At 36.4% G+C, this 17,378-nt stretch overlaps 1 protein-coding gene across 2 annotated transcripts in view; it reads right to left on the bottom strand.

The window, feature by feature from the left end:
• The window catches only part of PDE3A (phosphodiesterase 3A, cGMP-inhibited), a 311,702-nt gene that overhangs the window by 35,445 nt on the left and 258,879 nt on the right, over nt 1-17,378 (bottom strand). For both annotated transcript variants that reach the window (XM_011954905.1, XM_011954913.1), the window contains 5 exons: nt 11,757-11,976; nt 8,101-8,186; nt 6,843-6,997; nt 4,659-4,796; nt 1,935-2,046 (listed from right to left, as the gene is read on the bottom strand). In XM_011954905.1, coding sequence (XP_011810295.1) covers nt 1,935-2,046; nt 4,659-4,796; nt 6,843-6,997; nt 8,101-8,186; nt 11,757-11,976 — 711 coding nt within the window. The remainder of the gene's footprint in view (nt 1-1,934; nt 2,047-4,658; nt 4,797-6,842; nt 6,998-8,100; nt 8,187-11,756; nt 11,977-17,378) is intronic.

Genomic DNA, 17,378 nt, shown 5'->3' with positions numbered 1-17,378 from the left:
CTTCTAATAAAACAAGCAGGTTTATTATAACAAGTTCTTTTCACCTGGAATAAAGAACCCACTCTTTCAGGGGAAAAAAAAATCTATTTACTTGTAACATATAAAAATGTAATAAGAAAATATAAAAGTGAATAATAAATCTTAGAATCTGAAAACTTATTTTTGTACTTAAACACCTGCCATCTTTCAACTATGATTTAATGATACATTACCTGTGAAAAAGTTGGTAGTTTTTATGTCTATGGAGTTTAGTATTAATTTGAACTCAGTGGAACTTTGCTATGGCTAATCATATCATTAAAATACATTTGAAAATATAACATGAATTTGGAAATTCAGTCTAGTGATTAGCTGTTTAGTGTTTTTAGTGGCTTCCTTTCTAGAAAAGTTTATTTATGTAACTCCTTAACCTTTGAGGAATTGTGAACACTTAGGTCAATCACTGGCATCCAACCAGGGTGGGCCCTGGGAAAACTGTATTGCGAAAGCAAGGCTTACCTTGAGCTCCTTTCCAGCTACCCCTTTTGTCATATTTCTCTTCCAACTTCCATGGATTTGTCAGCCAGATGGTCCCAGGGGCCCTGGTACTGTTCAGCTTCTCTTTGCCTTACTCCAGCTGCCTTACTCTGACTGTATTTTGGTCCCATATTCTTCAGAAAATCTCATTGGTAGATTCAGTTCTTCATTCTTTTTTTCTATGATACACTATCTGCTGTGCATATTCATTCCAATGTAGCATGTGGATGGGATTTTGACAACAATATGCTCATAGTAAATCCCTAGGTTAATGTGATACCCCTTCCTGGAAATACTTGTGCTTTATCAGTATTAATTATGTTTTTAATGTAACTTCAGCTCTTCACAATTATGAAAAAGTTACAGAACTCTGAAGTCTGAGGTGCATAAAAGCAAATGTAAAAGCTTTTAAAACTTTTAAGCTTAAAAGTTTTAAACTTTAAAAGTTTGAAAAGCTTAAAAACTAAAATATAATTTAAATAACATATTTCCAAGACATGCTCCAATCAACATATTATGTTTGATTACTTTCCTTTCTATCTATTTATTTCCTTAATGTGTTACATGGTTTTTGAACATCTCCACAGTTTCCCTGTTTGGACCTATAGACATTGTCTCCCAAACCATATATTTTGTAGCACTGTAGGACCATTTTACTTATGTGTTCTGACTGATGATTCCTGAAATGCTACATAATGAAAATTTAACATCTCCTCTGTGTTCCAATTTCTTGTTATTATAAATGGGAAACTTATTCCCGCAAGACTCAAAGCTTGAATTCTTGATTGTGTGTTTCCCTTGGGTCTTCCCATTTACCTGATTTTTAAAAATGTTTCTCATCATTTTTCCATAACCACTTCCAGATGTCTTTTCTATTTTATTTATCAGACCATCATCCTCCTGTCCCTCTAAACACCAGCCAACTTTATCTCATGTGGAGAAAACATATATAGTGACTTAACTCTTCAGATGCCACAACAAAAGTTGAATTCACCCAATAAAAGGGATGGGTTAGTAAATGAGCAATACATTTAGTATTTGTTTATTTCCAAAAAATAACCATATTAAAGTGGACTTATGTTGGACTTACTGTGTGCCAGGCACTAAAATAACCTCTTTAAAATTATAATCTTATTTGATCCTAACAATCATATGAAGCAGGTGTTATAATCCTCATTTTATGGACTAAGAAATGAGGCACATAGAGCTTAAGTAAACCCTAGGGTCTTATATAGCTGAAAAGTAAAGGAGCCAGGATTCTAACACAGGTGATATCCTGTAATCACCATATGATGTCTCCATATTGAGTATCCACCATATGTAATTCTGTGCTACCTGCTAATGATTTACTATCCCATTTACCCACAGCAAATTTGACATATTTGAAAAGTATTATTTCACAAATCACGCACACTTACAAGGAATATCCCTGTATCCAATCTCCAAAGCATGAAAATAATTCATAAATTCCCTAATTGGAATTTTAAAAGCTTCAAAGAGGCCCATGTCTTCAAAAAGTCTGTAAGATACCTGTAAAAAAAAAAAAAAAGACAAAGCCTTATGAAACATGAAACATCTCTATGTGTACGTCAGACATAAAGAGAACGATGGTGAAACGAGGTAAATATTGGTAACTGAAAACACTATATGCCTTTCCAAAATCTGAAGGATGGCCTTTTAAATTGGTTAAAATGATAATCATCAAAAGGCAGGCTGTATATTGAAACTGAGGACTTATTTCCATTGTACATGTCTCTTTAAAAATCTTTTGAAATTAGACTTTTTCCATTTAGTTTCAGCCAAAAGGTGATGTATTGGAATGTTCACATTAAATCATTTCAATTGTCCTAAAGTTTTACTATGGCAAAAATATATGCAGATTTTCCATAACCAAAATTTCATAATTTTTGTTCTTGTAAACTCAAAAGAAAAAATCCCAAAAAGTTCTACTGAGTAAGTCATCTGAAGCTGCATTTGTTCAAAGTTTAATGTCTGGGAAATTGGGAAAGTAAGCAGTGACTAATAAGGATCATATATCAATATATTACTCTGTTTTTGGAACATGATTGGAACAAAAGATACATTATTGAATTTTGTATGAATCTGATTGTTAATTATCCTTAATCTTTTTTATTGTCTACTGGTATCCAGGACTCTTAGAAAAACATTGTGTGGCAATTTTGGTCAAGTTGTTTTCTCCCATTCCCAGCTCACAGAACTTCAAGGGAGTGGTTGGTACCTGTAATGAAATTCTGTACGCTGTCATTTGTGCTGTAAAACCAACTGTTATCATAACCACTTTTCTACTAGGTCCGAATCCTCATTTGGAGAACTTGAAGATATAATAAGTCAAGGTGTTTTATGAAGATATGAGAAGCAACTGAAGGAATGTAAAAACCCTGGGCTTCTGATATGGATAAATCTACTTTGGAATCCTGGGTTGAATATTTACTAGATGACTTTAGAAGAGTAGCATATCCTCTTTTAAGCCTTAGTTTCTTCTTCTATAAAATACATATTTTAAAAAAAACCTGCACTACAGTTACTGTGAAGATTAAGTTTTTGAGAGTCTGTGAGATAGACATCAAATATAAAATGAGATGAGATGTGTGTCTCTATACCAGGGAACATACTCCCTGGTAAAAAAAACTAAAATAAAATAAAGAGAGAAAATGCTTCTTGGCTCATTGCCACATCCTGTGGCCCTATTACAGGCTTATTTGCAGGAAAGATCACTCCCTCAAAGTTGCAGTTTGCCATGGGTTTCAGAAAGAAGATACACGATCTTCCAGGGGGATCCCTAAGGTATGAGGCTAAGGTGAATTGGACAGAGCAACTACCCTTAAATCTGTCCTTAAGATCAGCTAGTGTGAGACATTGCTCAGCACCGAGAAGAAAGGAAGGGAAGAAGAACAACTCTCGACTCCTAGTAAAGTGCAAGGGCTGCCATTATATTCCTCAACATGGTGATGGACAGAATAGAGTCTAGCAGAGGCGAAATTGAATATTTTACAGACTTTGTAAGAATTTTTTGTCTCATATTCCATCAATAATGTTAGTGTACCCCTAGACTAGACAGCCATATGTGCTTGTGGAATCAAACACTAGAAGAAAGGCCTGCTATCTTTTCCCTTCAATCTTCACAGATTAGGATCCTCACCCCAAACGAAGTTCCACATTGAGATATGTGTTGAGTGGTCCAAAGACAGCTCATCTCTGATGCACTGCGTAGAAATCAGCATTTCAGTGATTTCTCTTCTATTGTTTTGCAGAGAAGTGTTAGTGGCCCCAATAAATCTGGGTTGGGTCCTGAATTCTTACCTAAGTCTGATATTCACAAGTTTGATGGTCCTTACTATCTCTGCTGTGATACTTACTCCAATTTATAAGAACACACTTAAAACATGTGAAGATAAGCTGATACTTATTATCGCACCATCCTCTTTATTTAATTAAGGGTGTGTATTTCAGTGGGTATTCCATAGTAGAGCAAATCCATCATTTTGTTTTGTGCTTTGAAACATTTTCAGATTCTTAATTTCTACTTGTTCTCTTTCTTCTTCAGCAAAACAAATAATTATTTACATGAAAAGCCTTGAAAGTAGTCTAGCCTAAAGAAAACAATACTCAGAGGCTGGTTATGCAGCAACAGTATTATTCTATAACTCTGTGTGATGTATTTCTCAGAGCACTAAGAGGAAACACATTTTGGCACAGTGTATTACCTTTGATAAGGTCTAAGTGCTGTAATATTCAAAAGCTTTTAAAAAGTCATTGAAAATAATTATAGACAATAAATTAGTATCTCTAAATAGGCAGTTTTCTTCTTTTAGGGGCTTGTGTCAGATTTTCTTTTGCTTAATTCTATGAATTCTAGATCATTTATCCCTTATCTATGTATCTCTATCCCCTTCTACTTTGTCTTTAAAAATATACCGTATTTTAATTGTAGAATATGATATCCGACTCACGTGAAGTTCCAGTTTCTTTTGTTAACCTACCACCAAGGAATCTACAGTGTTCTAAAACTTCCTTTCTCCACACAACACCTACCCACAAGTGTCAAGAATTCACAGAGATTTAAGCAACCAAGGAACTGTTTTTCCTATATTTAAATTAGTGTGAATGAATGCATTTCTTACCTGACTAAGAATACGGCCACATTTTCTTCCTATATTTTCCACTAAATCGAAAATCGGAAAATTCCAAGTATTTAGCTGCTCCATAATTGAGTCCAGGTTATCCATGACAAGAGGTTCAGGAGCAAGAATTGGTTTGTCCTGTAATGTTTAACATTAAAATACTTAAACAGCATGCAGTTTTTCTACAGGGCAATCTGTGCTTTGCTAAATTCAGTAACAACTGTGGCCATCGGAAATAAATGACTTCAAACTCCAAGGTGAGTAAGTGATTTTGCTTAAAAAAAGTCAAGATGAACGAGACATTGACCTCAAAGTAAGAAGGAAAGGAACTAATGCTGTTTCAGATATAAATTTTGCACTATTAGGTGCCTCCCTATCACTGGTCCATATACACTCCAGCAAAAACATGTATATTTCTTCTATAAGTTAGTATAACTACTTTGGGTCTACTGTAAGGTTCTTAAATAAAGTTTTAAAGACTTCAGAATATTCTGTAATTGCATGTAAATTTATGTCTCTTCATAGTTATGTAAATTTTTCTGAGATGAGGGTTCCCTCCTTAAATTAAGCTCTCAAAAGAAATCCGTGAGTAGGAGGACTTGATCATTCCTACTATTATTATTAAGTTTATATTAGTGCTTTAAAATGGACATAGGATTAATATTGCCACATTTATTAGGGATTTTAATTTATTTCATGTGATCTACTGTTTCTTGAGAAACATGCACTACGTAAAAGTAAAGGTTTTTTATAATTGGTCCCAAACGAGGATGTTCTTAAAAGTACATTTGCCAAAAAAAAAAAAAAAAAAAGGATAGATAATGAGGATAAGGAAACATATAAATTATATTACCTCATGATCTATCTGACTTAGAAATACAAACAGTAAATACAGTAAAAGAAAAATGATAATAGCAGCCATTGATGATCACTTGAGAGTCAACAGTTTTCTACCACTTGCCACCTCCCCACAACGAAGCTGACTCAAATGTATGCTTCCATCCTCCTTAAATGGATCTCTTCAAATACACAAAGTAAGTAATCATTAAGGATATTTTAATAGGTGACTAGTGCCAATATATGCCTGACAATATTACAAGAAAAACAAATATTGGTTCATGTTCTAAGTCAAGGAGGTACTAGAGAAAACCAGCAGATGTCCTAAGTCAATGAATATCTACTTCCCTCCCTTCCTTCATCTTTCTTTTCTTTGTTTATAAAATATTGTTTTAAGGAATGAAATAATACATTTTCCTGTATATACTTTTTGATTGAGTTAAGAAATATCTGTAATCATTGTGTAACTGTAAATGCTTATGCTTTTAATCACCAGATAATAGAACCATTAAGAGACTAATAATGCTTGGAAAGAGAAAAAATATATTGATAAATAAGGGAAGGGCTGTAATATATGTGTAATCTGGATGAAATACATCTGTAAATCTCATGTTTCAGAGATTAATTTTTTTTTTTTTTTTTTTTTTTTTTTGAGATAGAGTGTCACTCTGTTGCCCCGGCTGGAGTACAGTGGCATGATTTCAGCTCACTGCAACCTCCGCCTCCTGGGTTCAAGTGATTCTCCTGCCTCAGCCTCCCATGCAGCTGGGATTACAGGCGCCTGCCACCATGCCTGGGTAATTTATTTATTTATTTACTTCCTTTTTTTTATTTTTTTATTTTTTGAGACAGAGTCTCCTTCTATCATTCAGGCTGGAGTGCAATGGCGTAATCTTGGTTCACTGCAACCTCCACCTCAAGTGATTCTACTGCCTCAGCCTCCTGAGTAGCTAGGATTACAGGCATGCGCCACCACGCCCAGCTAATTTCGGCATTTTTAGTAGAGATAGGATTTCACCATGTTGGTCAGGCTGGTCTTGAACTCCTGACCTCGTGATATGCCCACCTCGGCCTCCCAAAGTGCTGGGATTACAGGCATGAGCCACTGAGCACGGCCATGCCTGGGTAATTTTTTTGTATTTTTATTACAGATGGGGATTCACCATGTCGGTCAGGCTGGTCTCGAACTCCTCACCCCGTGATCTGCCTGCCTCGTTCTCCCAAAGTGTTGGGATTACAGGTGTTAGCCACCATGCCTGGCCTCAGAGATTCATTTCTAAGCCAATATCTGTAACAGAAGCTGATCTCTCAAGTAAATGAGTGAGTTAAGTGATGATATGGGACTACCAGAAACATCATGGTCTCAGGAGCATAGGTGCTGCAAGCCGATGCTTTCCTCAGAGGCTCTCGCAGGCACTCTGCTTCATCTTCATTCTGTACAATGTCACTGCTGTCACTGTTGTTATTGGTTTCATAATCAGAGGTAACTTGAGCAGTGTCATCTACAATTAAAAGAGAACAACTTATTACGAGATCCACAATGGGGAAAGGGAGCTCATTTAAGCAAATTTTGCTAAGATGCATATGGTAAATATACTGTTTAGGGAAATAGGGCTTTCATGAGCTTACACTCCAAGAATATAGCATCATAGGGTAGAGAACATCACACATCTGTTAACAAAGTAAAACAGATGGAAATTATAATCTGTAATCCGCATGACATTCAATAATCCCTCAATAATATTTTTTAGATCAACAGTTCACAGGACTTTGTTTCTTTTTTCTCTATTTCTCTCCCTATACATTAAACCACTGAGTGACTAGAACACTCTAGAATGGGCATGTGAGGTGGGAGAAATTGAGTTGACATACCCAGGAGTAAAGTGCTCTGTGGAGCACAGAGTGATGGCATATGCTTGGGAGCATGGGAAATCCTATGTATCCAATCCCATTTCTTAGAATCCTGTGGCTTCCTTCCTTATCTGCCCTTTTTCACTGTCGCCATTTCAGTCAGCAGTAAGCTGTGCTAACTAAAAGACCAATCGGTAAATACCCAGAGTCTGAAGTCTATGCTCTCTGAGCTCCTACAACGTTTCTCATAGCCGAGTAAGGTGCCTGAAGGAAGTTGATTGAGTATTTGCTGTTTTGGGAACCACTTAAAGTACTTCCAATGTCAGAAGTAGCAAGATAAAATAATATTTCTATATAGTTCTATATATTATATACAATGACCTCTTGTGTTTTAGAAATATACACATGTATAAATGTATAAAAACATTTTGGAAAGCTTTGCACCCAAACTTTACCAATGATTAACTCCAGTGAGTAGGAGTACAGATGATTTTAATTTTCTCCCTTGTCCTTTTAAATCTGCAATTTAAAAAATCAGGCCAGGCGCAGTGGCTCATGCCTGCAATCCTCGCACTTCAAGAGGCTGAGGCGAGAGGATCACTTGAGGCCAGGAGTTTGAGACCAACCTGGCCAACATCATGAGACCACATCTCCCGGCACCCCCCAAAAAATTAGAAATGTCGGTCACCGTTTTGATCAGGAAAACAAAAATAAGGCAATTTCCATTTTGGGAAACAGAATCCAAAACAATTACCTGTTCTACTTGGTGTCCGAGTGGCTACCCCACTTCTCTCCAGGGGCTCATCAGCAGGATTCCCTTGGGAATATGGTCTGCCACAGCTACAAAACATTTGAAAAGTCATAGGCACATACCATCTATGTCTACATTAAGATAAACAACAATAATCAAATATTTCTACCATCTGCTTATTTGTTTTGTGAAAATAATCATTTTGTTTGATACATAAATGCTGATATGCAGTGTACTACCTTCTTTTCTGTGAGAGAGCAGTCACTACAAAGGATTAGAAAGTTCATTTGACTCTCAGTCTCCTCCTCCTTTATCTAGATCATATTTGAGGTGAAAGTGATAGTAAAAGTTTGTTAGATTATTTAGAGAATACTGGTATACGCTGCGACCCACTTATAGTGGCCATTTTGCAGGTGTTGATCTATATTTGGACAAGGGTTATCTGTCACAATAAATACCTCTGTGCCTGCTTAAAAGCCTCCTTATGGGCCAGGCTGCTTAAAGGTTCATTATGGGCTCACGCTTGTAATCCCAGCACTTTGGGAGGCCAAGGCAGTTGGACCACCTGAGGTCAGGAGTTCAAGACCAGCCTGGCCAACATGGTGAAATCCCGTCTCTACTAAAAATACAAAAATTGCCAGGTGGGGTGGTGGACGCGGTAATCCCAGTCACTCAGGGAGGCTGAGGCAGGAGAATCACTTGAACCTGGGAGATGGAGGCTGCAGTGAGTGGAGATTGCACTACTGCACTCCAGCCTGGGTGACAGAGCGAGACTCCATCTCAAAAAAAAAGAGCCTCATTGTTAGATTTATTTATTTGGGTTATGATATTTTCATGTCTAAACAGACCTTTAAGACAGGATAGGTTGAAATAGAATGATAGTATATGAATTTTATGTTTTGCTACAAAATAAAAAATTGACTTCTTTTTTTCAGATTGATCAGTTACTTGTTGAGGCCCTACGGAAATGAACAAAAGAGGGGTGCATTTTGATGAAGAGTGAATGTATGACTGAGTACAGACGATGCTGGTTGAGAGAAACAGGCCCCAGAGGTACTATAAACCACCAAGAAAAACGAAGTTAAGAGAGGTAAGCAATGCCCTCTACCAGAGGGTGTTGGAGGAGTGAAGTTTGACTGTTTCAAAAATTAAACAGTAACCCCACAAATGGCCTGACTCAGGCCATAAACTGGCTCTTCCCTCTTCTATCTTGTTTAGAGACTTCATGATTAGATTTTGATTCTGCAGTTCGCTGCTGGGTTCTTTCTTTCTGACTAATATTACAAAGGCTCTCAGAGGATTTTCTTGTTTGTTATTTAACCACAGACTACCCACTCTAAAATGAAAAAAGTAGTGATAGCTTATTGTTTAATATCTTAAATAACTCATCATTTTTTTTTTCCTGAATTGTGCTCGTGTGTGCACTAAGAGAAGAGCATTTTCCAGGAAGACTGCATCTGCATACTAAGTAACTTTACTTTTCAACCCTTGAGTGTAAATAGAAAAACATTACCTGTAAAATATTTCTAATTATGAAATGTGTCAGTTTGGGTTAGAGAATAAAAAGAAAATGATAGGACAAAAAGGAGAAAGAAAGGAGATGGAATTGGTAGGCTTACATTCTTAGACGAAGCTCAGAAGAAGTTGAGTTTATTAGCCTTAAAATTTTTCATTGCAAAGTAATACCTAAAAGGACCATTTAAATTAGTGCTTCAAATACGCCAGCTCTCAGGCCAGAAAAAGAGCTTGTTGCATAGACGTTACAGCAGCCAAGAGACTGGGATTCAATGCCAAGCTCTTCAAGTTCAGCAGGGGAAACCGCAACAGTTAGTCGTGTGTTTCTGGAGCCCTCTGTGCCTACATGGGTGGCTGCCTTTAAGGCAATAATAAAACCTGGTTTGAATTACAGATTTATAAAGCCTAAACAAATAAAACACACACTACCGGATTTATAAACATTACTGAACAAGTAGACAGTGAAATCCTCTTGTTTTTCTCTGAAACCTTTTATACAAATCCCATTGCATTCTTCCTAAGAACACAAAAACAAACAAACAACAACAACAACAACAACAAAAAACACAAAAAACTACACTATGATGAAAAAAGCTATGTGAGTGGTAGAGCTTTTCTGAACATCTCTCTCCTTTCTTTAGGGGACTTATTTCCCCAAAGTCCGGAACCCACAGTGGGAGACTCTCCCTAAAAATGCTGAACCCAGATGTCCTTGATGAAGATTACTCCACTGGGCTTCATCTTGGCTCAGGGTGCATACAGTAAAGTGATGTTTCTTAATTGTGTTCTGCCAAACGTTAGATCCGTGAGCAATTCTTGGGTGTTAACCCAAATAAATTGGTTTTGTGGTCAAATAAATTCAAAAAACACTAAATGAAACAACAAAAATCAATAAAGAGGGATTCTTTTAACAGAGCTTCTCAGAGCTTTTAATAAAGCCATGTGTTGTGAATTTCTAACAGGGAAGTATGATATATCTTCTGAATATTTTACTACAGAACTTGCTTTTCTGTGGAAAAGAGATGAGATTAATATCCCACAGAAATTATTTTATTAAAGAAACTCATAGAAGGCAGCAGAATAACTTTTGCATAGTAGAATAACTTTGGCTCTGGGCGAACAAATGAAAATAATTTCTCATTTAAAAATGTCAGTAAAGAGAAAGGAGGTAAAAATAAAAATTATAAAGAACATTCATTTAATTTATAGAGCTTATGAGTAAAAATATGAAAATGAAAATTATAAGGCTTAATATAAGTTGCTATTTCTTAAAGCTGAATATATTGAAAAAATCTGAGTCTGTGAAGTAATATTTGATACTAGAAAACCAACATGTTACTCATTTATTCAAATAGTTACCCTCATCAACCTCAGAAATGAAATACTATTTTATTCAAGGTACTCTCATGGTTAAAAACACTCAACTGTTTTTCTACTTAAAAAATACCATGATGCTTTAAGATCAATTATTCAAGGTATTAGTGAAGAACAATAAAAATACATTAACCAGTAAGAAGAGATAATTGTTTCTTATGACAACCTTGGCAAAATAATTTTCTAGCCATGCTAGGCCATTTTTTTTTAACCTCTGTGATAGATAACACTTTGTAATTTTGTTTCAACATGATAGAATAGCACACACAATTGCTTAAATTGCATTCAGAAAATTATTTGAGTCCAGCCATCCTGTGCGATGTATTATTCACACATTTTTAAACTGTAAAAATGGGAAATGCAAACTGATGATTAAATATGGCTAATATCAATGTAACAAGTTCCCTGGAGAACAAGTACAAACATTCCAACAAAATGAAGCATTACAACAGAACATTTGATACCATTTTTTTAGTTACAAATTTTCTATATTCACCATCAGGAAACAGGCAACATATACAGCTAACGATTTTGTATCCTCTCTAAAGATTAGCTGTATGAACTGCATGGATTCTAAACTTTGTTAACAGAAAACTACTAAAACGTAAGTTTTTATTGTAGCCTACTCAACACAAATCACATTATCCTATACTTGGTTGTCAACTACTTTGGCAAACCTATCCCAAGCTGCGTGGGCTGGTGGTAGGTATTTCTAGGGAAAAACCATCATCAGTTTTATTATTAAACTTCAGTTCATAAAAATTCCTTACCTGCTACATATAACAGGTGGAGTCAGGATTTGAGGGGATAGGTCAGGGGCACTCTGAGTGTAAGTTAAGGCCCTGTGAGAACCTAGACTTTGTTTGACAGTTGTGTCAGCAGATTCTGGAAACTGCACTGCAGAAATTTTGCTGACCAGGCTGCTGGCAGGAGTCCCTTGGAGAGGTGAGGAGCAGGGCGATGAAAGAGGTGAAATTTTAGCGAGGGCACCTGAGAAAGAATGAGAGTTAAGTAACTAAACAAATGTCTTTAAAATGCAAAATTGCAACTGTTGAACTTCACCTGGACTCTTACAAATTCAGTAACAACCACGTGCCTGCTCAGGCCACTGGGCTGGCCTCCTCCACATACCAACATCTGAAGCCAGTGCGGTTGGGGTGTCTCCACAGCATTAAATGGGAGGAATGAATCATCATAAAAAAATAGTGGCAATGTTGACACATACAGTCAAAGCCTTGGTGTCCTGGAGTAACTTCAGGACAGAAGGATATTATTTTCTCCTCCCATTTTTGTTTCTTCTTGTCATTCTGACATGGAAATAATAGTTAAAATTTTCTCATGTGTTGATTTTCTCTTAGGTTGTGAAGGTTTTAGCAGGAACAAGATCTGCTATTGTTTTAAACATTAACCAGTATCTGGGGCAGAGTTCAGCAGGCATCAGATGCTTAAAATATGTAAATAAAGAAGATGCATTACCGAGAGGAAATTAACCTTCTTAACTCACAGTTTCAGTGAAATAAGACCTTTCAGTGTGAAAGACTGCTTTGATCAAAATAATTTTTGAAGAAAACATTTTAAAATGTAATATAATCCATTTCAGATCAAACAATAGACCTAAAGCTTCCATTTCAAGTGTGGATATTTGTGCCAAACTGTCTGTATTTACTCTAGATTGTAAGAGTTTTACAGGACACTGGCTTAGATTTCAAAGTGTGGCTGTTGGAAGACAAGGAAGATGTCTTTTGAAGTTACTGTCTCCCAAACACAGAGAAGGCAGCCTGCACTTAAAATGGGAAAAAGGAGAGAAATAACTTCTGGCCAAAAACCTGCTTACTGGTTTTCATGATTTTATGGCTGAACAACATACTGTAGGGCAAATGAAATGACATTATTAAAAGTCGTTCTCTATTTCTCACCACTTAGGAAAATTTACTGCCATCCACCTTCACATCATCAAATTTTGTGTGTGGTTAGCTGGCAGTTGGCTTACAGCAAAGTTTGCTTCCAGGATCTAGCTTCCTCAAAAGTTTGATTTGTCACACCAAAGGTTTTCTGGTCCACTGAAAAGAATATTAAGTTTGTTGAGGGAGTTTGTGTGTGTGTGTGTGTGTGTGTGTGTGTATAATTTTCTTTTTAATTTTTTGTTGGCACTGTTATTTCTTTTTGTTGTTGTTGTTGTTAAAGATGAGAAATCTCACTCTCCCCTTGCTTCAGTGTGAAGAGCAGCACTCCCTTCTAGTTCTTTCTCAGCATATCTATTGTTAATTCCTAACCAGCAGCTCAACCCCCTCCCAGCCTTTATACTAAGCAAATGAAACCACTTAGACCCAGAGAGGGTAAAAAACCCTCCCAAGGTCACAGTACTAGTACATGAAAGAATATAGAGTAAACCCAGCTATTCTTAGTAAAATGAGGCTTATAAACCAGTAACTCTATCAGAGATTATCCAAGGGGGAAGTAAAATCAATGGCCTATTAGGCAGCATTTGCATTGCTCCTTATGTCATGCCTAATGGTTTTTATTTGGGTTTCTACTTCTATTAAAAAGACTCAGTTATTTTTTCCAAAGATAACGACAAACCCTCACATTACATAGTATTCTGAGCCAAAAACAAATCAAAACAAAAAATTAAGTTCACAAAGGTTTTAACTCAGAATTTCCCAGCCAATATATGATTGTGTGCAGCAAGTGGGTTCCAAGTTTGCTGTGCATTATTTAATGGTTGAAATTTTTTTTTAAAAAGAAATATTTTATTTGGAAACTCTAGAATAAACTCAATTTTTAATATTATCTCCGATAGCTTATAATTAGTTTTTCTCAATATAATTTTATAAAATAAAGGAAATCTAGTTTTCAAACTCAAAATCCCTTCTCATTTCTCTAATGCTATGATGGTATTCACAGATACTATTACACATATATGGGTGTTGTGATGTAAAGGTTAAGAAGGGTTGGTCTAATTTTGACCACTTTTTGGATGTAGACTGGGACTCCAGATAATCTTAGAAAGGTACCGTGGCCGTTAAGAAGCTGATTCCTAGTATGATGTGGTAGAAACTTTACCAAGGAATCTGCACTGAGTATCTCCAGGATTTATTCATCCAACAAGTATTTATTGTAAGTCTTGCTCCATGGATGGAGTAGGGTACAAAAGAAAATCCCTGCTCTTAATGGAGCTCCCACCTTTTTAGGGGAGACAGAAACCAAAAAAAATAAAGTCAATAAAAAAGAAAAGTTAACTTAAATTCAAGTAATAGGAAGAAAACAATGCACAGGGTAGAAGGCAGGGAAGAACATAAATGCTCTTTAGATAGGATGGACTGGGAAGGCGTTCCTGGCTGGGAAGGGGTAGGGGGTGGGTAAAATTTAAATAGAGGCCTCATGAAATACAGAAGACATTTAGAGAGAAGTAGCCGGGGAAAGCACGTTCAGAAAAGAGGGACATACCTGGGGGATGTCAGAGGAGCAGTCAGGAGGTCAGTGGTTGGCAGCTTAGCAGAAAGGAAAAAGAGGGGCAGGGAACGTGGTCAGAGAGGTTGCTGGGCAAGTCTGGATAGGGTTGGGTAGGGCCAGGGCAAAGTTTTATTAGGTTGGTGCAAAAGTAATTGTGGTTTTTGCAATGAAAAGTAATTGCAAAAACAGCAATTAAAAGTAATTGCTGTGTCATAAGAAAAAGAGATTCCTGATAGACACTGTGTTAGGCAATTCCTTAGTTGTTCTCATAGTAAACTGTGAGTTTTGGGACAGTTTTCTACACAATTTTTTTTTAACGGAACAATAGTTCAAAGCCCATGAGAACATTGTCCATTTCTGTCTTGACACCCTGTTTTTTCTGAAGGCAATTTATGAGAAGAATGATTTTTTTCATTGCTAAGTTTTAGTAGCTGCCAGCTGATTGCTTCAGATACATGCAATTCACTCTCAAACACAAATTTTAAAAATCACACAAACATTAGAGTTCTTGGAACTCACAGATTAACTAAATTTAAACAAACAAGCAGATTTTAAGACATCAAATTTACTGCCTGGGATGAAATTTAAAATAAACCTGTGATAGAGAAGCTCTGCTTCTGTAGTATTAGTCTACATATTTTGAACACTTTTAAAAGCATAACTCGGCTAGGTGCGGTGTCTCATGCCTGTAATCCCAGCACTTTGGGAGGCCGAGGAGTGGGGATCACCTGGAATCAGGAGTTCGAGAACAGCCTGGTCAACATGATGATACCCCATCTCTACTAAAAATACAAAAATTAGCCTGATATGGTGGCGCATGCCTGTAATCTCAGCTACTCTGGAGGCTGAGGCAGGAGAATCGTTTGAACCTGGGAGGCGGACGTTGCAGTGAACTGAGATCATGCCACAGCTGCACTTCAGCCTGGGCGACAGAGCAAGAATCCGTCTCACACACACACACACACACACACACACACACACACACACACACACAAAGCGTAACTCTTGGCAACACTCATGAGAAGCAGGGATATTTCTATTCTGCAGGTGAGAAGCTAAAGTTATAAAAGTATAAGTTCTCTTTTTTTCCCAAAGCCGAACTACTATTTTTCCCAGTGTGCATTATCATAGTTTACTTGAAGTTTAAAAACAGAAAGAATTAGGATGTACATGCATATTTTGAAGCCCGTATCGGTCTTCAAAAAGATAAGGAGATAAATGCAGATAATAACCAAATTTTCTTTACAGAAAGGATAAACTATAAATAAATGATTTCAGATACAGGAAGAGGACAGTCTAAGGAACGGGGAGGAATAACCTTTGGAAGTCTTCAAAAACAAATTTTCTAAAATGCTTTCAATGTAATCATGTCTAAAGTTAGAGGGATGACTGTTAGAACCTTTGGAAATCTCATCTAATTTTACATCGCACACTCACACACGACTGAAGAGATTCGGATAAACATGCATTCTCTCAAATATATTATTTATCTTCACTTTATGTTTGAGTAATTTTAGCAGATTCCAGGAAGAAGACATAGCTCATGAAACATAAATTTTTGAATGATTCAAACTGTCTTAATGTGAAATACTTAAAATCAAAACACTTAAAAACAAAAAATTAAAAATATAATTTTAAAAATAAAGTCTAAAATGCCAACTCCTTTGAGTAATTCGGCCTTTAATTCCTTGTTCCTGAGAGCATGAGAAAATGTGTGTCAGAACACAAGGAATTTTGGGCAATCAAAGAGAGAAAATAAACAATACTGCAGGGGAATTATTTAAGTGAATCCATCTGTTTTGTGCTATAAAACTCTCTCAGTTTAATTTTAATGGAACAAAAAAGGAACCAGCTTGTCTGATAAAGACATCTCTTTTTTTCATGCCCAGATGAAAACGGACAGCCTGAATATTTTTTTCCAAAGCAGAAATTGCATCTAAAGAGAATGCCAAAGAAAAAGGATCACAATACCATAATTAAAGTTCTCTATATTTTCAAATTTTGTATAAGAAAAACAGTCTAGATTATAGGTGTAGAGATATCTGTTATCACTGCAATCGGCAGCCAAACTTACAAGAATCCGGGAAAGGACTACTGCAAATACAGTAACTATAAATTCAAGGAATTTTTAAAGCAGAATAGTATCATGGTAGCTCCACAATGTCAGTGACTCATACTAGAAGAGCAAAATTGAAAATACAAATTATATTTGAATCTCCTGCTTTTAAGTTTCAATTAAAGGAGTCCTATGTGATTTCATTCATTTATTTTATATTAGTAACTGCATAATAACTTGTGTTTCAGTTATTTAAAATTAACATTGATTGACTGAACTAAAGGACACTCTGTTTACTTGATTTGCGCAAAGAACAGATTTCATTAGTCCTCTCTGGAAACAGGGTATTTATCTTTCTGTGTGTTTCTTCTTACTTCATACTCGCTTTCTCTCCACCTCATTGCCTATTGCTCTTACATGTTTCCTCAGACTCTCTTCACATTTCATTTGATTCCATTTGCTTACACTCTTTGCCACAAGGGGGCTCTTCCCAGCTTCTTTCCATGGAGTTTATGGAAAACCAGGATGCATCACAGTCAACTGCATCAAACATGTCACAACTACTTAGCTCCATTAACAACCCAAACAGGGAAGCAGGGATTTTCAAGCAGAAGGGCCCATCTGATTAGGATAGAGTTGTAATCTCTTTTCGGCTCTCTGATTCTTGATAGATGTTTTTGTCTCTTTTGGCAGACCTTTAGGAATGTAATTAGTTAGATTCAGCATGCCTGGGATATAGGTTATTTTATAAACTTTTAGCTGTGCTGTGACAGCTGTCTAAAGATGCCACAATGCAAAATCCACTCCAAAATGATCATGATGGAAATGTCTTATGCACTTGATGGCAAGAATGGAAGGGCACTCTTGTCGTGCCTGTGGCTCT

This window comes from Colobus angolensis, unplaced genomic scaffold, assembly GCF_000951035.1.
Source record: "Colobus angolensis palliatus isolate OR3802 unplaced genomic scaffold, Cang.pa_1.0 Scaffold11, whole genome shotgun sequence".
Lineage (NCBI taxonomy): Eukaryota > Metazoa > Chordata > Mammalia > Primates > Cercopithecidae > Colobus > Colobus angolensis.
This window is presented reverse-complemented; position numbering and strand designations above follow the sequence as displayed.